This window comes from Cordyceps javanica, chromosome 1 (genome assembly GCF_051103115.1).
Source record: "Cordyceps javanica chromosome 1, complete sequence".
Classification (NCBI taxonomy): Eukaryota; Fungi; Ascomycota; class Sordariomycetes; order Hypocreales; family Cordycipitaceae; genus Cordyceps; species Cordyceps javanica.
Window position 1 is genome coordinate 6,854,890 of NC_139295.1, and position 25,047 is coordinate 6,879,936.

Here is a 25,047-nt window from a genome sequence, read left to right on the forward strand (position 1 = left end):
ATCTGGCGAGGGGAATGACAATGGCAAAGCCAGGTTGCCTTGTCATCTACGTCCGCCGTGGCCTGTCTTTGGGACGGCCTAGTGTCCGTTGTCGGGTTACATGTTTCGAAGAGGTCTTGTTGCTGAGGATGAATAATGTCTTGCCCGAAACATCTGCCAGCTTGAGGGGCTTTGACCAGCTTTTGGTCAGGATGGGATTGCTGCAACTGCCGACAACGACATGATATAACATATCACGGCCCCAGTTGGACCAAAGTGTACACGTGCTTTGACCCGTAGTTCTGTAGCCGATAAGCTCGCGCTTCAGAGCGATGAATTCTTTTGGGGTAGTTTGCCGGCAGCAGTTGTGCGGTTCGGGAAAGACCAGCCTATCATGACGGAGTTGGCGGGAGTTGGTTCGAGCACCAAACAGACCAGGGGCTCAAACTCGGCCGAACAAAAAAAAAATCATACGGGACCAGCCTCTATATTAATATAATGTCTTCTCTCCTTCTCTTTTCCTGGAGCTGGATTTTTTTTTCTTTTTTCCAAACCAAACAGGGTAGCCCTGCCGCTTCTAACACGGTCCCAACCACCAGCCACCAGGGTGATGAGCTAAGCCTCGGGCGGCACCCGCCACCAAGTTTTCGTCCAATCGGGACTCGCGTGCAACTGCCTAGCCTTGCCAGTTGGCAAACGACGGAGCCTGACCGCCTCGCGGCCGGCACATAGTAAATGCCCAACACCGCCGCCAACAAAGAAAAAAAGACTAATTCCCCGTTTGTATCTTTCATGATACTTACTTTCCCCTCCTCATCTCTTGCGAGCCCTCATATATCGCGACGATTTCCAAGTGTGAGTCAACCGCCTCTATTTTTATCCGCCGCGCAAGACCGTTTCTTCGAATCCACTCTTCCCTTCCCCCTTGTCAGATCCGCCTGAGATCCCCGGACCTCGGGGTGGGGCCGCCTGGTGGCTGGCTTCAACACTTCCAGCCATCTCGTCAGGCCACAAGCAAGGAAGCAGTCTCCGTGTCCAGCGACCCAGCCTCGTGTTTAAAAAAAAATTGTTCATAGACCAGTCAGGCCGCGCTGCATGCGTTGTCACATCATGTATGCTCTTCCTGCATCTCATTCTTTGCCAGTAATTGGTTCGTCTGTCCAAGTGGAGGCGTGCCTGCAGTGGAATGCGCTTCTCTCGCCATGAACATCTTCAACAATTCTGCTGACAACGTTGCAGCTCCTCGTACGTAAACTCTTTCATTTTGAGCACTCATATTTTTCGGGGGGGAAGCTTGTGTTTTTTTGTCCTTCATTGCCCGCCCAAGGAGGCAGCTGGATGCTGACTGTTGCTGCATCTTAGGTCCTTGGTCGTCGCAGGTGGTCGACGACAACTTGAGCGACTTTGGCCGCGACTCTGACTCGACTATGCGTGATCACTTAAATCAAGCTCATAATTCTCCCAGCGCAACTTCTCCGCACTCCTTATCGCCGCAACCGACTCTGGGTCGTCGCAACATTCCACCATCCTCATCTGTGGCGTCTTCTCCCGATTTATACGGCCCCGACCGAAGTCAGATCTTCACACGTCTTCTCTCCCGTCGTGCAACGCAGCCAGAAAGGACCTCGCCGCGTGTGAGATTTGACGAACCTCAGCTGCCAATGTTTGCCGCCATGGGAGGGCCAGCGCCCATGTCCGGGCTCAAAGATGAATTGGCACTCGCCGCTGGCAAGGTGACGCCCGGAGTGGACGACACACCATACATTCAGTACGCCTTGTCGGCCTTGACCCGGGACCGCAGCAGTGGCTCTCAGTCACAACCTCACTATTCGCCGCAATCTGCCTCGGCTTATTTCAATCATTTACGCCGCACCAACACTGTTGGCGAAGCTCCGTCTCGTCACCAGTCGGCCCCTGCTCCAGAGCCCTCTTACACACACGATGACGCTCCTCTACGACGGACTTCCCCACGCCCAGAAACTTCTTTGCCGGGGTCCGTTCCGGCGCCCAACGTGGATGATTCCCCTGCTGTCTCTATTCCCATCGCAGACACTTGGGGTATCAAGGACCCTTCAAACGCCCACTGGGTTGCTGTCACCGACGACATGCGACAAAGCCTCGACCCTCATGGTCGCACCTACCCACCCCTCACATATAAGCCGTCAATTTTGCGGCCATTCTCGATGATGATTTTGATGACCTTATGCTTATGCATGATGGCAGCGTTGATATTTTGTGTACAATATTCTACTCGCCAACATGGGTTAACGCCGTACCCTGGAAGTATATATACGGCGCAGTTTTTTGTTTTTCGAATTCTTCCTCAGCTTCTGGGCGCAGTCATTCTCGTCTATGCTCAGAGCATCGTCAATACCTCTTTGCGCGTTCTGCCATTTGTTTCCCTCGCCGACGAGGATCCCCAGCACAGATACCTCGCGTTGTTCGCGAACATGTACCCCGAGTCATTGCTTTACCCCCAGCTCGTCGGCCCCTGGCAAATAATGCTGTTTGATATTGCAACGTGGCTTGCACTATTCACTGTCCCACTGCTGAGCGCATCCTTTACCTGTATTTACCAGAGCGAAAAGTGGGTTTGGGCCCCGGTGCCCATCGTCATTTGGACGCTTGTAGCGTTGTACAGTCTCTTGATTCTGTCTACGGCGCTTGTCATGGTGTTTTGGTTTGGAAAGTGGACGGGGTTTTCATGGGATGTTCGGTCGATTGGAGATCTACTGCCACTTCTCAACCGCAGCAATGCCATCTCCAGCTTTGACCCGCAGAACCTGACTGGCTCGCGAGACTACTTCCAGACGGACCTTCGGGATAGATGGTTTGACAGATTGGGATACTGGAGATCTAGCGATATGATTTCGGGTGGCATCTGGTACTCGATCGGCGCTGTAGGCGCAAGAGGCAACGATGCCAAGTTAGTCGCAGGGATGCGTCGAGAAAGCGCCCCAAAGGTATCTATGGACTCGGAAGCAACTGCAGCGCCAGGAAACTGGCGTCGTGTCTATGAACGATATCTTCCTTATTGTATACGATCTCTGCCACTCATCATGTACACGACCTTCTGCACTCTTCTGTTGGTTGGTCTGCTGGTTGCGTCATTTCTACCGCAATCCCGGATCGACGACGGCTTTCGCCCGCTCTTGGCTGCGAGGCCGGGTAACAATGCCTTTTCAGCAGCCAACTTTTTATACGCTTTTCTGCCCTCATTGGTCGGGATGTTATTCTGGATGCTTTTCCAGCCGATCGAAATGGCATTCAGACGTCTCCAGCCGTGGGCCGAGTTGGGCCAGCTGGACGGCGCGATCGCGTCAAAGTCTATAATGGCCGACTACGCTGCGTGCCTCCCCCTGCAGGCGACGTGGAGGGCGGCCCGCAATGGTCATTGGCGAGTCGCGCTCCTGTCCATCATGGCACAAGCATTTGCGGCAATCCCGGTGCTTGGCGGCGGGGTCTTCATGGCGCTCGCACGGGAGGACGGGCAGGTTAGGATGTATCCCAGCATGCCAGTGTTTGGTGTGTTGGTGGCATTCCTCATCCTCTACGTGGGCTGTTTGTGTCTGGCGATTCCCCGCCGCGCCCAGTTTGAGCTGCCCCGCCCGGTGACGTCGATTGCCGCCATTATGAGTTTGTGTTCCGCCAAGGAGCTCACGCAGGACAGCGCTTTCCGCTCCGTCCGATCCCGCCAGGACCTGGAAGGACGGCTCGGTATCGGCCGGGATCCTCGGGAGGAAACGGTGTGGTTTTACGGCGTGGTAGCAGGCCGTGACGAGCATCGTGTTAGCGTCAGGCGCATGCAGCGCTACACTGGGAAGCCAAGGGTACGAATTGTTGAAGCCATGGTATGATTGACATGGGATTCTTTTTGAGGTAAGAACGACTTGACACGAGTACAAATAATGTACATGAGAACAAATATCCGCCACCACGACGAAATGCTGTTCCACGATGACGATGAAATGTATATACAACCGATCAGCTTGCACGGCTTGTAAGCTTATGGGCTCTGACGACAAAAGAGTTGGATGGCGATGATGACTAGATTATTGTTATGACTGGATGGTCTTGTACACGTTTTATATGAAGAGAGTTGAGCGTGGTGATTTAGCAAGAGGTTGGTACATATTTTGATATGGTTGGGAGTCTTTTTGGGTGAAGTGGGTTTTTTCTTTTGAAAATGTTTTGTACAATTTTGGAGTTTTTTTTTTTTCCTTTACGGTGTTGATTATACTTGACGGGTCAAATTTGCAGGATAGACGGAGTTTTCTGGGGCTTGGATTGGCATTTGCATTCTGCCCAGACCACCAGTCAACCACGCAGGGTGTTGATGGCCTAGGCTCAATTGAATATGCTACTTGCCTTTTCTCTTTTTTCGAATTACAATTTTACGATTGAACGAACTTGATTGTACCCACTTCGGCCATTTTTTCTTCGTTTGTTATTTTATTTTTTCTTTGCTCGTGTGGACATTTTGTGCGAACGATGCCAGTTTGGCGGGAGTCGAAACCCGTCACGGTGACAACGTCAAATGGCATACGAGGAGCGACTGGAATGTGCATGTGTCGCCCGTCACTGGTGGGGAGAGACAGAGGCACTCAGATCAAGGCCGGCTCTGCTGAGGAACGACATCATTCCATCTGAGACACGCATGGCAGCTGTCAGTCGCATATAGGTGGTGGTCGCATCGTGTGCGGACGTGGCCGGCGAGGTCCCTTTGGGTGGTTTTTTTCTTTGGTTTTCTTATTATTATTTTTTGTTCTTTCTTTCTGGCGCAGGCCACATTTTGACGGGTTCTGAAGGCGCGCCGCGCGCGCCACCACCATGCAATGCATGCCTGCCAGCGTGCGGGGGCACGCCTGATGAGAACTGCCGAAATTTCATGGTCAGTAGTCGAGTCTTTTTTTGTTGTTGGTTTTTCTAGTTTGCTTCCGCCCTCGGATACAAGATCTTGCGATATCTAGCAATGGGATGACATGGAGAAGCCTGCTACGGAGAGATTTGACGGGAGAGATGTCACTGTTGCTCCGTATTATCATGGGCCGTCACTACGCGCGCCAGAGACCCAAAAAAAAAAAAAAAAAAAAAAAAAACGAAGAGTGCCTTGAACACGACGACGAATTCGAAGCGAAATCAATTCTCGAAAATGTCCCCATCAGGCGGAGCCTCCCTCATATATACGACTCGCTGATATCCCAGGGAAACGAGTAGGTGACAGATGGAAAAAGGGCCGAAAGAGTCATGTTATCGAGTGAAGGGTCGATATGATTGATCCCTTGTTTTTTTTCTCCGTGGAGAAGCGCGGATACTTTTGTTGTATTTTTCCCTGAAATCCTCCAACGAGATACTTGGGATGAGCTGTCTACTTTTCTCGTTCCAACCACCTCCGCAGACACACACTCCCCCCCCCTCCGAAGCTGCCACACCCCGTCGGTCGTCGTAGGGACCACAACATGAACTGGAATGCTGCCCGCCATCCTTGGCTCGCAGTGAGCTCATCATGATTTGACTTGGCTACCTCCATCAACTTGTAGCATTTGTTTTTCTGGAGTTTAGATGTTTTGATTCTGATTTGCTCTACTTTTCTTTTACCAAGAAAATGCGGGCGCAGCGGGCCGACCACTGACAAGTAACCTCCTCATGCTGATCTAGCCATGTGAGCTTCATCACCCAAAAAAAAGAAGAAAAAAATGACGGTGTTGTAAAAAACAGAAAATTCATATTCATGTCGTAGCTTCAGTGAGCGTAATACACGTTTCCTCAACAGTAAGAAAAATCTCAAGAGATTGTAGTCCACTAGAAACAAAGTTCAAGTCGTAATTTTTTTCATCATCATAAAACACTCAAAACCGCCAACTCCAAAACGCCGCAAAGACCAGAAAAAAAAAGAGAAGGAAAAGGGAGAAAAAGAAAAGTTCGCCTAGAAATGCCCGAGTTCTCACAATCGTTAAGAAATGAATGTCGTTAAAAAAAATAAGGAAAAAAAAGAAAAAGTCCACATGCTGGTGGTTTGATCATAGTTGCTGTTGTTACCGGCTGTTTTCGGTTTGGTTTGCCCGTGTGGTAATACATTTTTCAAAAGGAAAGTTTTTGACGTTGGGGGGAAAAAAAAAGGTGCAATATCCTGGAATTTTCCCGTTTTTGTTTCAACTCTTCATCGGCTGCGGCGGCCTAGCATACGTCCAAACACGTCTACTTTGCGCTCCCGCTCCGAGGAGGGCCGTTTTGTCGCCGGGGAGGCGGGGACGGTGTCTGCGCGATCGCGGCCCTTGCGCGGGACCGCCGAGTCGCCCTGCGTCCCGGCGGCGGAGCCTTTGCAGCTCTTGTCGCTGCTGGAGCGCTTGTGGAACCGGAAAAAGGAGATGCCCGCCGGCTCCTCGCAATCCGAGTCGTCTTCGAACACGGAATGGGGTTCTGCTTGTTGTTGCTGTTGCTGTTGCTGCTCTTGCAGTTGCAGCTGCAGTTGCAGCTGGCGTTGCTGGTGACGAGCGGCGCCGAGGTAGGTGGCGGACTTGTAGTGACGCGGTCCGTGGGAGGCTTGGCGCGTGTTGTCGTCGACCCGAGTCAGGTCTTCCGACGAGCGCGAAGCGGCGCCGCTGTGGATGCTGAGGATGTTGCTGCGGCTCCGGGAGTGGTGGCCGCCCATCCCGGACGACGACGGTGGTGGCGGCGGCTGGGCACAGTGCGTAGTTCCGGCCGAGGTCTTGGGGCGGCGGCTGTCCGTGCGGGGTGGTATGGCGGGCACCGTCGAGGTCCGGGCCGCGAGTGCCTGGCTCGGCTGCCGTATGCATGGGGAGAGGAGGGCCTCGGGGCGTCGAGGTCGCGGCGGAGGGCCGAGGACGACGCTGCTGCCGGCCGCCGTGTTGTTTGCGGTGGACGGCCTCGGGGACAGGGGTGCTGCGGGCACGAGGCTTGATGCTCGTGGGGTTGGCTTGAGACTGGGAAAGGCCGAGTAGGTCGCAATGTGCTTCCGGGTGCTGCTGCTGGTTGCCGGATCGGGAAGAGGCCATGAAGCACCGTCAGTCTCGGCTGGTGGTGGGCAGCGCTTGGGTGCACGGCTGGAAAGTGAGGCCGGGCACTGCTGCTTGACAGAGCGGAGCGGCTGCTTGAGCGGTGCGTCTTCGAGGCGCCACTCGCCTCCCGCCTGCCAGAAGCTGTCCCACAACCCGGTGGTGTTGGAGCACTGCAACTGGTAGTCGTCCTCCTGCGATACCTCGGAGTCGGTTCTGTCATCGACGAGGCCAGGCGCAGAGGCCTCGGAGCCCACCGAGGACCTGTCGACAAATTTGGAGCTGGGGTTCGTCGGGCTCAAGGGCGAGGGGTAGGAATAGTTGGCCACGGGGTAGAATTTCGACACGAGCTTGATCTCGGCCATTTTGCTGCGGCGGTCCATTATCCGCATCGTTGTTTGGAATGGTTGTGAGTTTCCACACAACAAGGCGAAAGAGACTGTTGTTGTTGTTGTTGTTGTTGGTGGTGGTGGTGGGCAGCGTGTAGTTTTTCTAGATGTAGTTTATACCTATAAGTTGAAAGCTAAAGGCGAGCTCTCATAGTGCAGAGAAGGGGCCGGGGTGAGCAGCATGGGAAACGCAGATGAAGTAACGATTGCGAGAAAAGGACGTGCTGGCATGGATGTAGAGGGGATGATATAAAAAAAAGTAAAAGAAAATAAGGTGTCTCTGGGAATACCACAAACCGTCCCAAGTTGAAGGAAAAACAAGAAGAGCCTGAGAGGAACCCTACATATAAGACACTTGCTCGTGGGGCGCATACGCACATACGGCAACACGGGAGGCTGTGGGGGTGAGGCGTGAGCTGAGAGAAACGACCCATCGCATTCCCACCCCCTTGGGAAGAGACATATGGCATTCCTGCGTCGGTCAGGATGGAGGATGGTGGATGGTGGGTGGCAGAGTCCAGCTGCTGTCCGTACTGCGCCCCGTTCCTATCCAGTTCCTCTGGAGCAGGGACTTGGGTCAGTACATGATGGGTAACTACGACCAACTAGCAGGTAGACTTATGGGTGATGGCTCTGATTTGCACTGGTTGGACCGGCCGCGGAAGCAATGTTGCAACCTAAGAAGGGAGGTTCTTGTAAGTCGTTCGGTGGTGGTGCTGGTGGTCCTGATGGTGCGGCCGCTGATCACCACCACGCGCTCGACTAGGTAATGGTTTATGAACATCGATCTGTGAGAGAAAAGACTCGCATGAGACTGGTATTCTGCCCAGCCCGGTGGCTTTCACTCTCTCTCTCTCTTTCGCCACCACTTACTCGTCGAGCGGCGCGCGCCATCGTGACTATAGGCTGCTATCCATACTTGCTAGAGCTATTAGTCATGACAAAATACGACGACGACGACATCATGAAGAGTGGCAATGGCTGGGGGAGGGGCCAGAGAAACAGGTGAGGTGCATGACAAAATAGACGATGCAAGGCACATTCTAGAGAGTCAAAGGCCGAAAACCAGAGAGCCAGAAAAACCAGTTTCCAAGTTCATGTGCATGGATGCGAGCCTGCGCCTTTGGGAGGAACTCGGCGCGCATGACAACGGCGGACCAGGGCCTTGTTTTATTGCCTTTATTCGTTCATAATTGTCCATTTTTATGCTCCCTTTTTGGATGTTCCTTGACCATATCATTTCCGATAAGAAATTGAACGGACTTTTGTTGACTCGTGTACAATAAGGGGAGGGGGGGGGCTTTGAGGAGGAGGACGAGGCTTGGTAACCCGCGCCCCCTTTTTGGCTTGTCAAGAAGCTTTGCGTCGGCGGACGGGATCGCAAGGGCAACGGCGACGCCGCCAGCGCGCCGTTCCAGAGAGGGTACAGCAGGATAAAAGAGTGGGAATGCCTCGGCACAAACAGTCTTGGTGGGCAAGAAGAAGGAGGAGGAGGAGGACTGATGAGTATCGGGAAAAAAAATAAGAAAAAAAAAGGTTCAAAAGTCATGGGGCTAAAAGAGTGCCACATTGTCGGGACAAGACGAAAAAGCAAAATGCAGGGCGACCTGAAAAAGCAAAGTATGCAGGCGGGGATGAGGCGCTTGCTAACTGCAGGGCGAGCAACCCAAAAAAAAAAAATGAAAATAACAGTGAAAATCAAAAGCTGGGCACAAGATTTAAACATGCATGCAGACGCCCTTTATTTTTTTTCTTCTCTCTCTCTCCTAGTTGGACATTTGTTTATCCCTAAACAATTCTTCTCCCTGTTGGCGTTGTGCACTAGTTACTGGTTGGACCAAACGGGTGGTGCGCAAGTTGCAAGTTGCGGCGTGTCGGTTCGACGCAAGGGAGGGAAAAGAAACGGTAGTTTGGTTGTATCGTTGCATTTATCCTCCTTTTTTTTTTACCCTTCTCAGCTCTTTTCTTCTTGTTTGCGTGTGCCACTATTGGCCAAAGGGCGCTCATATATATGCCCCCCTTCGACTTACAAGAACTGCGAAATTGCCCACAGGCCCGGAATCTAGAATTGGCAACTACTACGTTGTCAGCGTAGACGCAGGGAATTGCTCTCATACTTTCCGAGCCTTGGCGACTCTTGATTTCCTATCGCAACTAAAAGAAAAAAAAAGAGGGCATAGGAAACGATGATGGTCGAGTACTCAAAGTGATAAATCATCCCACGCCAACTTGCTCGGGACCCACGGTCTCAAGTCACCATTGGCCCTTTCTCAAGAATCTCGCCCATGGTGCTGGTATACAGTGGCAGAGTGGCAAGTTTTTTGCACCCGTGTCTCACAGAGTAATGTGTGTGGGAGTGTAAGTAGCAGTGCCCTCTGTTTCTGGTTCTCTTGTGCGCCAACAAGCACGACGTGGCATACATGGCAACTAACAACCAGCTGCGTTTCCCTCTTTCGCCCCGACTGTCCGCAACTACATGCCTTGGCTCGAGTGGGTTTGAAGATGGGGGCTCAGCCAGCCTATACGAACGCGCACCACGCATTTTCGCGTAGCAGAGGTATTTCCCCCTTCTCTTTTCGCTGTTTCGTTGCCCTTTTCATCGCTCGAGTTTCAACCACTGGCAGTTTCACCCCAAAACCTGCACTCGACCCTGCCATCCTGCGTGGTCTGCCTGGACTGGACTGTGTGGCATCTGGGACAGCGAATCGGACGCAAGTGCTGCTTCCTTCCATTTACGTACACACCCCCCTCCGAGATGCATCGCGCGCCGATCTCTGGAGAGTTGTTGCGGCAGTCGTACGGGACCCCGAAGGAGCATGTCGATGGAAATCCATTTCAATGTAAACCATGCTAGCTGCCGCCCAGTCACGATTTCTCTCTGCCGGTAGAGTTGGTGTCGCTCATCGACCCTCTGTACAGGGAATCGCCATGCTTGTGGAAAACATGGCCACCACTTTCAAGCATGCAGAAATAACAAACAACGCGAGACGAAGGGGTAACTGGTTCGTCCCGTCAGGCCTAGTGTGACCAATGCCAGACTTTCCCGTGGGTAGTGCGTCATCAACTGAGCCCAATTCAAAGCTTGTCTCTGAGCGAGCACATGCTCCCCCAGGTCTCAGAGAGGTGGTCCTGGCACCGCACCAGCTCTCCGGGCCACACCATGAAAAGCAAGAAAGGTGGTGGTTGACTCTCGGTGAAAATCAGAGGGGCTCCATTTCTCATATTTTTCCTTTGGGAAAAAAATCAGCCCTTTAGCGGCCTTTCTCTTCTTGTCTCTTTCCACGGCGTATGGACGGTTGTTTCGGATGTAGTTCTGACGCAGGGGTGCGTCAAGACACAGTCTCCGATCCTGATCAGTGAGTAGGTGGCGTCGGGAACTGTGATCCGTTTCGCGCATGCATTGATTCTCCGGTGTGAGCGTCTTCCATTTTGGGCAGAGAATCAGCGTTCTGCTTGGTACCCGGGCCGAGACTAGGTTCCCAAAGCACTTGTCGGGCTGTTGCTCGCATGCTGAGAGTCGTTGAGTTGGGCAGCCGTGCCGTGGCGGCGGTGCGAGTTGTCGTGCTGTCGTCCCATGGTCGTCCCATGTTGCAGCAGACCAGATATGGGTACGGAGTAGAATAATCGAATCAGTATCCAAGCGATGCGCAGTGTCGATCTACTGTGGTAGTGTCTTTGCTCTTTGGGAGGGGGGGGGTTATTTCTCTCTTCTTCTTCTTCTTCTTTTCTTTTGCCAACCGGTGTGGCATATCACAGACAGCGAGCTAGTGTCGATGCACCAGCGCCTAACAGAGCATGTCCTCGCAACAAAGCGCTTGCAGCTCTGGGGCACGGCCGTGCGCTGCATATGCAGTTCTGTAGTTATATCGGGGTTTATGCTGATTTCTCCCCTTGCATATTGCCGAATCCGATACGATGGCCTCCAAGACAAGTTGACAATGATGAACGTGCGCCCGTTTCGCAGGATGATTTTTGGCAGCGCTAGGCAAGTACGGCCAACTGATAGTAAAAAAGCAACGTACAAAAGAGGTGGGTGGTGTGTCTCGGTGCACTAATTCGACTTATTGTAACCTCTATCGCGCGTTGTGTTGAGAACTGTCGGCTCAATCCCTGTGGTTGTGCTGGTTGTTGATTGCTGTCCGTGCTAGCCTGACGGCTCTCTAGACATGGTTGGTATTGGTACACCAGCAGGACAAGTTCGAGGAAGCAGCCTGAACATTCAAGAAGAGAGACTAACAAAGAAAAAAAAAAGGAAGAAACGAAACTGGGGTTTAATTCGCCTCTCTGAGCATCGACGGGGAATTCAAACCGCATACAGATTAGAATGACATGAAATCGTGTTTTTGAACCCAGATATAGGGTAAGTATATGGCTGCCTCGCCCATCAGGCGCCACTTGGCCGTCCTCGCGCCCCACCAAATTGGTGACTGCAATATCAAAATTTCAAGTTTTTTTTTTCCCGTCTCCTCTCTTCTTTCTCTTCTTCAACCAGGTTCTCAGCGTCCTCTAGACAATGTTGCGCTTCCATGCTTCCAAACAGAGAAGCTGCCTCGCCGCAGCATCTCAATGAAAACCCTTCTCCCCTTTGGCATGCGAGAAATTCGGAGTACTCTCAAACATTTTTACCACCGCAGTCGCCCGCTTCAATGTGGGTGGACGGGTCGACCCGTGAGGGTTCGGCGTCACTCGACGCTCGTGGCTGGCATCAGAAATAGCAGAGCCCACGGCTGTCTCATGGATACTCCCGGTTCCCCCCCCTCACGGGGAGTGGTTCAGGGCTGGAAGATGAGTCCGGACCTGGTGTCTCTTTGGGAAGCCGTCACAGAGATTGTACACAGTACTTGAGTGCGATGCGCAACTTGGTCTTGCTCGCGTACCCCTTTGTTGCTCTCGGGTCTCAGGGAACGCGGGCCCAAAATTCGATTCCGATTATCCTGTCTAGAGGGCTGCTGGGGCTTGGTTCACTTTTTCTCTTCTCCATGTAAGTTTGTGCCCATCTTGCCCCTCAAACGCATGAGGTTGGTTCAAAGGATGCTGCTAACGCCCGTCTCGGCATTCCTCAACATGCTGCATTTTTAGTTGTCGTCGGCCCCGCAAAACGCCGCGAACCGAGAGTGTCTTGGGCTCTTTGCTTTTATTCTCCGCTGCAGATTCACCCGTCCGGCACCACCAAGTTGGGCGGGCAAACGCGACATGTTCCCCAGTTTGACATTCCAGCAAATGTAGAGGCCGCCGTCATCATGGTCGCGATTCTGACTTTCTCAGTCGCGTAGCAGCGGCCTGGCGTCCTCGGCAGCTCGCGAAACTGTAACAGAGGAGTGTGTAGAGAACCATATTCTGTAACTTGACATTCATCACAACTCCATCCACCCGTCACTGCCAGACCTATAGTGACGGATGCCAATCTAGAAGGGATTGAGACAAGATTTCTCGAGACCAAACAGACTGTATACTTCCATGTCACCCTGCCTGTTACTTCCACTTTACGCTGTCAATAGGCTGTCTTGCACGGAGTACTCAGCATTGTTACTGGTGCGCAACGACTGGCACAGTACGGCCACTGGCTCTTGAACGACATGTACTTGGTAGACCCTTGCCGGTCGCTATCAAGACTCGCCTCCGGACTGGCAAAGCACTCCACGTAGCAGTAATCATGAAGAGCACCATGCCACCTTGCGCAGGATGATTGGGTGGTAAACTGCCCTGATTCTGCATTACACTAGACGTGTAAGAAATGGTATTTTGATGCCATGCCAATCATGGCCGACAGCCGATGCAACCCAACCCTCCATGTCGAAATCGACACGCCACCACCACCATCACGACTTGTTCATTCCCGATGGCCACCCACCGTGTCGTACTCCCAAGTTACCTCCCGACAACCGAGTGAGAGGGCAATGCCTTTTTCTCTTTCGTGCTGCGCGCTACTTGCCAGCAAAAACCTGAACGCGATGCGTGGGCGTGGTGGGTGGGTTTCGGCTGCCAGACTCAAAAAAAAAAGGCTGCATGTCTCGTATATCCGCTCCTGCAAGGCATGGGACGGGACCAGTAGGAACATGCTTTTTCTTACTCCGCAGCCGGTGAAGCGATTCCTCAACAACGCGACTCTCACGCGTCGAGGTGAGAGGTTAGAGAGAGAGAAAAAAGACAAGGTTTCTCGATTGCGATCGTACCTGAGGGGGGAGGGTGTCTTACGATCCTCCGTCAGTTTCTGGATGCTCTAGGCCCCGATTTGGTGTCCGCATTCTGGACGAGAGAGAGGTCCTGTCCACCCGCAATCCCGCATCATTGCCATGGATGGGGCCTTTTGGCCTCTACGGAGTTGTCGCTCGCTTGCATTCCATAATCGTGCTTGTGTGGAGGAACACCTCTCAGCTCTAATAATTGAGAAAATCCACCTTGGCTTGCGTACGCGAGCGCTCATCGACGCGTCTCTCGGGAGCATGACTGACGCGCCTCATCACACACAAGTGCGACGTCTCGATTGCTGTCAACGTTGAAACATACTCAAAACTTTGTTTTCTTCTCAAAATCACCGGCTCTGTTTCCTTGTTTTTCTCTCTCTCTCTAAAGAAGAAAGCGAGAAGCAATGTCTTTGATCAGGTCTGTTTCGGGGTCTTGACCTACGAGCAAGACATTGTCCTTTTTTTCCTTTTTTTCCTTTTTCAGCTCAGGGTATGTCTAATTACATAGTTTTATCTGGGGATGTATCCCGTACAGAACAGAAAGTAGAAGAGCAAGAAGGAAGAAACAAAGTACCCTTGCTTTGCATCATCTTGTCCAACTGCTACGCACTCCTTCGGCAATCAGTGGAGTTGCATCTATGCATGTTTAAACGATAGGCAGGGGTTAAAAGGTAACAAAGCAAATGGCGCGCAGATACTCAGTAATGAAATGAGCAGCGAATTTATGTATATTTGGGGCATGTTCGAAGCAGGATTCAGAGTATCAAGCCAGAACATGCCTCTTCGCGGGGGGTCCATACTGGTAGAAGCATGCGCATGGGGGGACCTCTTCATTTCATATGGAGGGATCGTGGCCTCGCCTAGTGACTGATATCGGATGTCCGGAGTGATGCCACAGTGTCGGGACAGCATCTTCCCGATTACGGTGTGGTGCATGATGGCTGTTACCTTGTTCTACATATTACGGTTTGCGCAGTCCATGTCGAACATTGGCACGGATTACTTGCTTCCTTTTTGCCATGGCCACAGTCTCACTTGAGCAGAGTTTGCGAACGCTCCGGCCCCGTCTTAGGCAAGGCATTATGAGATCGTTGAAAACCTGCTTTTGGGATGGCGGAGATGTCGGCGATGAGCGATTAAAGAGATCGAAGCCCAAAAAGAAAGCCATCCGGGCCTCCGCCCAGGGAAAGCTGACGTTTTCAATGCCATGCCCAACCAATTCTGGATTAAGAAGAGAAACTAGCCTTGGCGAGGAGGCCGCCTCGGTTGGGTGGCAGCACTGCCGGTAACCAACCGCCCTGTACCTGAATGGGTGCCCATTGGTACGTACCGTCGTTGTTGTGGTGGTCGGATGTTGGGGATGGCCCGGCCGAAAGGGCAGCCCAAGATGAACAGTGCACTTGGGTGGGCTTGAGGAGGGAGTGATCGCACCACTAAATGAGGCGGGTAGTATGGCCGATTGTTTTGGGAAGGTCGCAAGTTGTCCAGTCCCACGGCTTCGACGGAAACGGAAAATTGAGTGCAAGTGTAGGTCTGTCGCTCCAGGATCAATAATGGTCTGAGTCTGAGTTTGAAATTGGATAAAGTTGGAGAAGGCTCTGTAAGTAGAAATAGAGTACGAGAGCGGCAAGAAGGGGGGGGGGGAGGACAAATCGATAAGGGTTGATCCATGCGTTTTAAATCTCGATTCCATATCACTGATTTCCTCTGAATAGCTGGACTGGGCGTTGAGGCGCGAGCCCGTGACAAGTGGCGCCCGCGCGCAACAAGGATCATCTCCACCACGTCTGGGGCCGAGCGAGACAAGGGTTGAAGGGTTGCGAGGGTGTCAATTGGGCAAGCAAGGCTCTTTGCAGACGACGACGACGAGGCCGACGACGACGACACGAGCTTCCGGTCTCGTCAAGAGTCGGGAAAGGTGGGCGGCCAGCGTAACTTTGGGCCATGGCTATCGACGAGCCACCTTTGCTGTGCCGGCATAGATGGTTAGGCATTTGTAGCGTGACGGATGTGGTTGCAGGCAGGGCACGCGCATGTGCGCACGTCCTTTCTGGGCCGGTTGATTGCTTGATTGCGCAGAGTCTACTCCGTACGTTGAACAGTGAAAAGATTTGGGTTGGGATAGAGACGAAATGCGGTGTAGTTTGCGAGGCGGAGAGGTTGCTGGAGGTGGTGGGCAGAAGAAGACAAGGAAGGTACTGCGGCATAAGGTGCCGAGCGAGGAGAAAAGATGGCGCTAGCTACGCGAGGGCTGTCTCAGAGCCATCTTTTGATTGCCAAGAAGTTTGGTTGACTTTGAGGTTCAACACCTGGTATATCTTTTCGCTTCTTTGTTTGCTTGAAGACATTGGTTCTTGCAGGTGGTAGTGGTTGTGGACAAAGTTGCAGGGCATGGTGTTGAAGAGTCTTTGCGGGTGTGCATGTGTTGTTGATGTGCAAACGCAGAGCCAGTACTCCGTACCTAGTGGAACTCGGTAATAGAGATGCTCTGTACGGAGTAGTTTGGCGGGCTTTGACGTACCAGAGGAGAAATGATCAAGAGGTACTCGGTAGATTTTTTTTGTTTTCCCCTTGTTTCTAGAATTCTTTTTTTCTCCCCATTCTTCTTTTCTTGTTCCTATTCAATCTCTGTTCTTATTCCCTTTCTTTTCTTTTCGAGTCTGTAACATGCAATTTCCACCAGGTAGAAGCAAGTTGTGGCGCAGGCACGAAAGCCACCTTGCTACCTTGGCAGAGTGCTAGGTTAGTACCTGACACCAGAGTACTTCGTACGAGTACAGGTATCCGTAAGTGATGCTTGGTTAGGCAGCTTATTAAGGTTGCGGCGCCACCCACGGGCACCACAAGCAGCCAGCCAGCGCACCGCCAGCCAGCCAGCCAGCCAGCCAGCCAGCCAGCACACACCCTCTCCAAGGCCCGTCTCCAGACACCAGCCACCCGATTTTTTGCTCACCACCAGTTGGGCCAACGCCATCCGGACACTGGCTTCATCCACTTCCCGTCTCTCGATTTCCTAGCCACCACCTTTTTCTTTTTTTCCCTCTCTTCCTTGTGTGCTCGCCATTTTTTTTTTGCGTCTGGGCCGCGATAACGGGCCGCTGCAACCTTAGCCTCTTTGCCTCTCCTCTCCTCTCCTCCCCCCCGGAGGCACCGTTTCTCTCCTACCTACTTACTGCCCCAGGAATCCTCATGACGATTCCATTGTCCTCGGCCGCCGCTCAAACCACCGCTCGAGACCTAGTCTCCCTCAAAACGCCTTCTTCTCTCTCCCGTCCTGTTCTTTCCCATCCTTCTGGTGCCATTGCGACACAAACATCACATTAGACGGGCGCGCCGTTTCCGCTTTTGTGTCACCTCGCCCACTCAAACCGTCTCGCTCCCTTTTCTACCTGTCCGAGCACCCACTCGCTCGTTGCCGCATTCCAGCCTCGCAAGCCCGGACGACATTCTGCGTTGCTTTGCAACCTCATTGGGCCTCATTGCCGGCGTTTCACATCGCCCCGATAAGCTCTCGTATATCCATTGACCGAGCCTTGCCATTGTCGCAAGCTCCTTAGCGCTCTCGCGCCATCGGAAAGCAGCGCTCAACCTGCGTCGTCGCTATCTCTCTCCCATCACCGGCTCGCCTGAGCCGGTGGTGCTCCGTCCACAATTCCCACTCCAGGAGGCGCCGGACACTTGCGCAGTCCTCGCCCGAGTGGTTCTGGCTCTGACGACATTCAATCGTCTTCCCGGCCCCAGCCTCGCCCCCCGCAACGCCAACCCACCCAGTCAGACACCTCCGACAAGGTCTCTGCGCTCTCTTCGCTCCCCCAAAGTCGAAACTCGGCATCGCCACTCCAGACCCCGTCCCCTCCACCCGAGCGCCAAACGCCAAGTGCTGCCGCGTCCATTGGTCGCGTTCCCAGTGCCGTCTCTGCACTGAGTGAGCCCCAGCCGCCGTCGGTCGTCTCGGCCCTCGAGACATCTCACAGCTCGGCACGCCGCCGCTCCGCCGCTCGCCGATACCGCCAGCTCTCGCAGCAGAACCTGACGGAGGTGGACGACGCATCGACCACGCAACCTGACCCGGACGGCTTCCCTCCTGCATACTCCTCCCACCATCGTGGCTCCTCCAAAGCGCACCCTGTCGTACGAATCTCCAAGCGCACGCACGGTGCCATCCTCTACGCACTCGAGGAAGCTTTGCGCTACCCCAACCCCTTCACCTCAGACGTCATTGAGGAATCTTCCAACATGGCTGATCTCATGGCCGCCGGCGGTGGCGCGATACCCTCTGGCCGCAAGGGGGCTGCGCCGCCCACCACCAGCGCAGCTCCTCCACGGCCGAGTGCTGCTCCTGTTCCCACTAGCTCGCCGTCTGGAATTCGCGGACCCCGCATGATCATGCAGGAGCGAGCGGCGAGAGAAGCGAGGCGTGAAGCTGCTGAGAAGCAACGGGTCGAACAAGCTCGTGCCGAAGAAGAAGCGCGCCAAATGGAAGAAATGCGCCGACGAAACGCAGAGCGACAGTCAGTTGGCGTTGCTGACAGGCAGCACGCCAACAGTGCGCAGCAGCAAGCAGCTGAAGCCGCAGCTCAACGCCAATCCCAAGCATCCCAAGAGCGAGCCCAAGCTCATCAGAGGGTTCCCAGCCACACACAACAGCCACAAGCCCCTCCGACAGCGGCAGCCGCGCCTCAGCAACCGCCCTCACAAGCATACCTTTCTCAAGGATCGGCCGCGCAACAACGGCGCGTGTCCGAGCCCCGCCCGACAGATCCCCCGACGGCCGCGGCGGAGCCCGCCAAGCCGCGCAACTCCTTCCCGCATGCTTTTGAGCGATGGGAGACACTGTCGGCACATTGGGAGGGTCTCACCAGCTACTGGATCAGAAAACTTGAACAGAACAAAGACGATGTGAACAGAGACCCCCTCAGCCAACAACTTGCTCGTCAAGTTACCGACCTCTCTGCAGCTGGTGCCAACCTGTTCCACGCCGTCGTCGAGCTGCAGCGCCTTCGAGCAAGCTCCGAACGCAAGTTTCAGCGATGGTTCTTCGAAACACGGTCAGAGCTTGAGCGTGCCCAAGAAGTGAATGCACTTCTAGAAAAGGCTCTCGAAAAGGAGCGACGAGAACGAGCTGACGCTATCCGCGATGCAGTCGACAACGAACGCGGCGTCTCCAAGACACAGAAACAGCTTCAAGAAATGCGCAAAGAGCTGGCCATCTCGAAAGAGGAGGCGCGTCGCGCCTGGGAAGAGCTCGGTCGTCGTGAGCAAGAGGAGCGCGATCGTACGCATTCTCTGCAATCTGGTCAGCCAACCATCGTCGGCGGGGTTCAGGTGGTGCCCATGACGCAGAGCCACTCAGCCAGACAAACAGGCCCCAAAGACTCAGGAGCGTACCAAGCTACCGACGCAAGCCGCACGCCAACTGAACACCACTCGGCAGCCGCCCCCAGCAGTACCGGTGGCTACTACCCACAGCCCGAAGGTTCTAATAGCGGCCACCGTGGTGCAACAACCTCGGCACCACACGAGCCGGCCGACTATCATGCGAGCGAGTACGTGCTGGACGCCCAAGGGCAGCCGATTCTTGACGTGCATGGCAAGAAGATTCCTCGCCAAGCACCGCCATCCACCTACTCGGGCTCAGAGCAGGAAGCAGAAGAGTACGAGACCCCCGCAACCACCAACCCGCCCAGCGGCGGCCACGAGCCCTCGACCTCTGGCACGCCTGGAGGCAGCAACCATAACAACGGTCAGTGGACAGGCGCTTACTCCAACCCACAGGACTACTCGGGCGAGGGCTACGGCGCGCCAGGATGGGAGACGGTACAACGACACCACCACCCCACGCGACTGAGCGATGTGATTGAAGAAGACGAGAGAAGCCGCGCGAGTACGAGTCAGATTGGCCGAATCTAGGAGTCGGATTGATTACTTTCGCAAATTTCTTCACGATAGAGAAAAAAACCAGGGGAGCGCAGCAGAGAGCGAGAGAAACTTTGGACGAGGACTTTTGTTTTATAATTTGGCGCACTCTTCTTTTGTTATGCATCATAACAACAACACGACTAATCGACGACGACTATACACACATGGATACGCACACACACACACAAACACACACACAAACACACCACCTTGGTACACATATTTGGTCTCGACACTTGGCGTTGGTTTTTTGCATCAAGATGGTTTTCGTGCCCGGTTTTCCCAATTTCTTGTTGACCAGAAGCTCTGTGGTCAAGCTTCTCTGGTCTGTGTTTATCGCCTACCGCCACGACGACTCTTACGACATACTGGACATATCTGCAATTGTATGCTTTTTATCTTGGCTTTTTCTTTTCGACTGATTTTTTTTTCGTTACATTTTTGTCAATTTATTTACTAGTAACTTTTTTTACCCTTGCTCTCTTCTGATGAAGAAATGAAGCAGGGTGAGGATATATATACACACTCTTACTCAAACAAGACAATTCAACGGGCTGTCTATGTGTGCCTTTTGTATATCGAGCGACGGCGAAGCTTGAGTCTGTTATTCGGCCATCTCTGGATGGGCTACAAGGCTGTATTTATTCCTAGCATGTTTACTTTGACAGCATATTTCGATGTCAACATGGTAATGAAGATACTTGCTAGCACCTTAATTGAATGCAGAGACAGTCGAAATGCACTGGCCTGACGAAGCTGTTTGGATGTCATCGCCGTGGTTGGCGGTTCCCTGACGCTAAAATGCTCCACAGTAGCTCTCGTTGAAGCTCTGCAAGCTATTTACCACTGGTCCACCACCGAGATCTGGTTGGCGTCGTAGTTTCTCTTCCCCAGTCATCAGAGTTCCATTAACAATGGTTTTCGGATCATTATAGCGAGACAGGCTCACATACAGACATATTGAGAGTTCTGCGAACTACCCCTACCAGCTTGCTCTGCAACCGCCCGCGGCCATCCGGCACAGCCGCTGCCTCAACGATCGGAAAGTCGGCATCACCAACCAGCCCGCTTCCGGCAGCCCTGTTCTTGATCGTCAACTGCGATAAATCTTGTCGCGAATCCGGCCCGGATTCTGCGCATCGCATCATGGGACGATGGCAGCAGCTCAATAATGCCTCTGTCCCAGATCGCATCCAAGCAGAGCGGGAGCGTTTCATATCCAGCATTAAGGACCGCGACGTGCTGCGCCTGGCATCGTCTCAGCACCCATTGAAGAAGCCCTGCACCTTCTTCCAGCCAGCCATACAGGGAGGCTACAACATCTGCTACTTTGTCGAGTTTGCAGCCACGGGGCAGAAATGGACAGTCCGGATACCGATACACCCGTGCCTCGCACACGACGGCCGGTCCAAGTTGGCTTCTGAAGTGACAACTATGAAGTGAGTAGGATCACGATGAAGAAGAGAAAAGCGTGTAAGCCCTGATGCTTTTTAGATTCCTGGGAGTGCATGCGGATATTCCGATACCCACTATCCGGGCCTACAGCCTTGACGGTGCAGACAATCCTCTGTCAAGATACATAATAGTGGACTACATCGAGGGCACTCAATTGAGTTCTGTCAATATCCAATTGCTCGAGAAGGAGAAGCAGGACCAGTTGTATAAGTCGCTGGCAAAGATTCTGCTTCAGCTGCGAAGGCTTACCTTTCCGTCCTTTGGCAGGCTGTACCGGGCTGGTGGCAACGAGCTCCGTGTGTCCAACGATATTACGACAAAGGATATTAACATGCAAGAACTGGAAGGTCTGGATCCCCGAAGAATACAGCAACACTGTTATGGCACACGAGACTTTCTACCAACGGCTTCTCACTATACCGAGACGCTGATACGCACAGCATACAATGCGTTCTTCAAAGGCACCGACAGTGTCGACCCTGACATGATTGACAGCAGCCTTTACCATCTGGATCTCTTCCGCCAGCATGCCGCTTTCTGGCTCGATCCAAAAACCTCCCCAGTGCAGTTCGCTCTGAGCCACGGCGACTTTGCGCCCGACAACATCCTAGTGGACGAAGACACCATGGAGGTTGTGGGCGTGCTGGACTGGGGATGGAGTCGCGTCGTGCCCGTGCAGTACTTTACACCTCCGCTGTGGCTGAAGCACGCCGACGTCCAGAGCCTGGCCTGGAAGCACGCCTACGACGGCTACGTCGCCCGGGAGCTCAACGTCTTCCTGTCCGTCGTCCGGGCCGAGGAGCGCCGCGCGTACCGGGACAGCACCCTCGCCGACCAGTGGGACCGGACCAAGCACGACGGCGGGTTCCTCATGGCCCACGCGCTGGAAAACTGGCACGACATGGACGCCGTCGCCTTTCGCTATCTCAACGCGCGCTACTACGGCGGCACGTCCGACCTGGAGGGCCGCATGACGCAGTTCTTGCAGGACGATCCGCTGCGCGGCCTGGTCGTCGACATGAAGGCGCGGCAGGCCCGGGGCAGCAACGGCGGCGGCGGCGGCGAGGCGCCGTGCGAAGCGGAGCAGGCGCTGTCGGTGCGTAGCAGGATCGTGAGCAAGCTGTGGCCAGGCACGTCGGCGCTGCAGGGCAGCATGATGCTCCTGACTACGGGTGTAGGCTATGGGCTGTGGAGGCTGGCGCTGGCGTCGGCTCGGCGTCCGCCAAGGATGTAGACTGATATTTTATTGTACAGAAATTGTGATGTTTTTTTTTTCATTTTCTTTTTTTTTTGCTTGCAATACTATACTTCAACAAGTGAGCGCAACTAGACCGTATTGCTGACGGATTCGGCCAATGGCTAGTTGGCTGCTTCCAACACTTCTTCGGCTGCGTGAACGAAGAGCGATTACAATACTCGTGTGATGTGATCCGAATCAAAAACAGTTTGAGTTTTTGCAGTTTAGCTGTAGAGTGTAGGTCGTGCCCAAATTGTCACTCTTGCACCCGAAATTTCTCAGGCGTGTCCGGTTGCCTTCTCCAATCTGCGGCTTGAAAGGCCGGCATCGCTTTGAGACTTTCATAAAGCTTCTTGACCCTCGGCACGAATGAAATGTCCATCTTGTACATGAAGGCCTGGTCGACGGTCGGGACGAGGCAGACGTCGGCCATGGTCACGGCCTCCCCCACCGTGAAGCCGCCCGTGGCCGTCTCGTCGCGCGTCTCCCCGAGCAGCGCCTCGTACGCCCGCAGCCCGTCCGTGAAGCACGCCCTGGCGAACTCGAGCTGGTCGTCGAGCGCGCCGCGCACGGCCTTGACCCGCTGCGTGATGCGCGAGTTGGTCGGCGGCGCGACGTCGGTGGTGATGATGTTGACGAAGTCGCGCACCAGGGCGCGCCGCTCGTGGTCCCGGCGCGGGGGCAGCAGCGGGGACGGCTCCGGGAACCGCTCCTCGAGGTACTCCAGGATGGAGACGGACTGCCGTATCACGGCCCGGCGGCCGCCGTCCGGACTGGTGACGACGAGGGTCGGCACGCTGCGGCTGGGGTTCAGGCTGTCCCTGTACTCGTCGTCGAGGTGCTGCTTCGCGCCCAGGTCGATGAACGAAAAGGTGAGGGGGATGGACTTGAGATGGGCCGCGATGATGATGCGCTGACAGCAGGAGGATGCGAAGAACGAGTACAGATGGAATGAGTCGGTAACCTCCATTTTTGCGTAGGTCGATGCTCGTATGACGGTTTCGACAATTCCGCCCCCCCCAGCCAACAGGACGTTGGCACAAGGCTGTATTGGGTACTTTTGCATCAGGCTACGTTGCGGGCCCGATGCCGTCGTGGTCAGCCTTGTCCTCCGGCCGTTGCCGTTTCGGGCTTGGGTAGCTGCAAAACGTCATGGTTTGGAAGCGATGTCTGACACCGAATTGCTTATTTGGTCCGATAAATTGAAGCACGATCTCGGTGCCAAACCGGCGGTCCAGTCTATCGCTGCGCCGACACCGTTGATGCCGCTGTTTGGTGTGACGCCGAAGGCATGTTTCAAATGCGGGGGCTTGAGCGATGGTCCGAGACACGGTTAAGTACTTCACAATGAAAGCTCCACGAACGGATCAGAGCGACTGCGAATAGATAGCAGGATAGTACAGAGTGCGGATCGCGGATTACACACGTACACATGGCTCGTCTGTTGCTGATAGAGGGTTAGTACCGCAGTGTCCAAGGCTTATCTTGTGTCCCAAGATGCAACCAAATCGTACATGGCCGCGTCGATTTGATTCATGTATAAGCCACACGCTTAATGCATCTGGGAAGAAAGCCAGAGTCAAAGTGGCTGGACCACCAAAATTGCTTGTTGGCACCTCCAGTTGCGATGCAGAGCCCTATAAGAGTGACGTGTGGCCACAATACCCCTACATGCTGAGAAGCTTGAGCGTCCTTGCTTCTTCTCGCGCAATACTCATTCGAACCGAACAGTTCACACAGCTTATCCACTGTGAGAGAGATTACAACATCGGTCTTCGAAATGGTTCGATTGATAGATGAACTGCCAGCTCCTAGGCAGGTACGCCCAACTAAGATTGTGGTTCTTAGTCGCAGTCGGTAAGTCCTTATTGGTCGATAATTTATTTCTACGAAAATCCCTTGACTAAATTACGAACAGCGTCGGAACTACTTCGTTGTCTACGGCCCTGGGCATCCTCGGCTACGAGACATTCCACTCTAAGCAGGTCTTTGCAACCGACAGCAGTACAAATATGAGACTTTTCGAGGAAGCCCTACGAAATAAATACCTCAACGGCTCGGGAAAACGCTATGGCAAGGAAGATTTTGACAAATGGTTCGCCGGCTACGATGTATGCGAAGGATGCAGCGGGCGTAGCCTACACTCCGTGCCATGCTGAAGTATAGAGGCTGACAATTGAACCGTCGGTCTAGGCAATCATGACGGTACCCCAGTACTTTTTTGACGAATTTTTGGACTTTTATCCTGATGCCAAGTTTATTATTACCGATCGCGATGCCGATTCATGGATCAAGTCCGTGAAAAACACCATCTGTGAACTGATGAACATGACAAAGTCATTTCCTCTAAGCTTCCTTCGCAGGACTGATCCATGGCTTGGAGCATTTTGCGCACTCACTTCAACTTTGGAGCAAGTGATTTTCTTCGGCAAGGGTAGCCTCGCCGGCGTCGAGGAGGCAAAGTCTGATTTCATTATTCGGTTAGTGTATCGCCTTCGCTGGTCTTCATTCTGCATTTAACTAACCTTTCGACCCAGACAAAAGCAGATACAAGTTCTCTCCAAAAGGGCTAATGTGGCTGTCTTCCGGCTCGAAGACGGATTCAGTTGGGAGAAACTGTGTCCCTTCCTTGGCCACGAGGTACCTCAGGTTCCGTATCCTAACGCATACAATCAAGACCACTTCCACACTCGCTGGGCCAATGTTCTGAGACCCAAAATGTGGAATGCGACTGCCACTCTGATTGGAATCATCCTCGTTCCTCTTCTAGGCATCTGGGCACTTTACTTTTCTTGACGCACCGGCAAGCTCTCAACTTTGATAGCCTATTTAGCTGCAACCTAGTTTCGTTCTTGCTGGCAATGATA

The 25,047-nt window shown here is 53.5% G+C and overlaps 6 protein-coding genes across 6 annotated transcripts; 4 read left to right on the plus strand and 2 right to left on the minus strand.

The window, feature by feature from the left end:
- Window positions 1–1,181: 1,181 nt before the first annotated feature.
- On the plus strand, window positions 1,182–3,836 carry V2A60_002089 (DUF3433 domain-containing protein; the record flags this gene model as incomplete). The annotated part of the gene is made up of 2 exons (XM_083253441.1): window positions 1,182–1,224; window positions 1,342–3,836. 2 exons carry the CDS (start codon window positions 1,182–1,184, stop codon window positions 3,834–3,836), a joined length of 2,538 nt encoding a protein of 845 aa, XP_083109567.1.
- A 2,303-nt stretch (window positions 3,837–6,139) lies between these two features.
- On the minus strand, window positions 6,140–7,360 carry V2A60_002090 (uncharacterized protein; the record flags this gene model as incomplete). Its single annotated transcript, XM_083253442.1, has 1 exon — window positions 6,140–7,360. One exon carries the CDS (start codon window positions 7,358–7,360, stop codon window positions 6,140–6,142), a length of 1,221 nt encoding a protein of 406 aa, XP_083109568.1.
- Window positions 7,361–15,799: 8,439 nt separating this feature from the next.
- On the plus strand, window positions 15,800–19,479 carry V2A60_002091 (uncharacterized protein; the record flags this gene model as incomplete). The annotated part of the gene is made up of 2 exons (XM_083253443.1): window positions 15,800–15,857; window positions 17,345–19,479. The coding sequence occupies 2 exons, from the start codon at window positions 15,800–15,802 to the stop codon at window positions 19,477–19,479; spliced, it is 2,193 nt and encodes a 730-aa protein (XP_083109569.1).
- A 1,155-nt stretch (window positions 19,480–20,634) lies between these two features.
- Window positions 20,635–22,177, plus strand: V2A60_002092 (phosphotransferase family protein; the record flags this gene model as incomplete). The annotated part of the gene is made up of 2 exons (XM_083253444.1): window positions 20,635–20,927; window positions 20,983–22,177. The coding sequence occupies 2 exons, from the start codon at window positions 20,635–20,637 to the stop codon at window positions 22,175–22,177; spliced, it is 1,488 nt and encodes a 495-aa protein (XP_083109570.1).
- Window positions 22,178–22,436: 259 nt separating this feature from the next.
- On the minus strand, window positions 22,437–23,150 carry V2A60_002093 (uncharacterized protein; the record flags this gene model as incomplete). The annotated part of the gene is made up of 1 exon (XM_083253445.1): window positions 22,437–23,150. The coding sequence occupies one exon, from the start codon at window positions 23,148–23,150 to the stop codon at window positions 22,437–22,439; it is 714 nt and encodes a 237-aa protein (XP_083109571.1).
- Window positions 23,151–23,960: 810 nt separating this feature from the next.
- V2A60_002094 (sulfotransferase family protein) lies at window positions 23,961–24,976 on the plus strand (the record flags this gene model as incomplete). Its single annotated transcript, XM_083253446.1, has 4 exons — window positions 23,961–24,037; window positions 24,099–24,291; window positions 24,374–24,660; window positions 24,718–24,976. The coding sequence occupies 4 exons, from the start codon at window positions 23,961–23,963 to the stop codon at window positions 24,974–24,976; spliced, it is 816 nt and encodes a 271-aa protein (XP_083109572.1).
- Window positions 24,977–25,047: the final 71 nt, after the last annotated feature.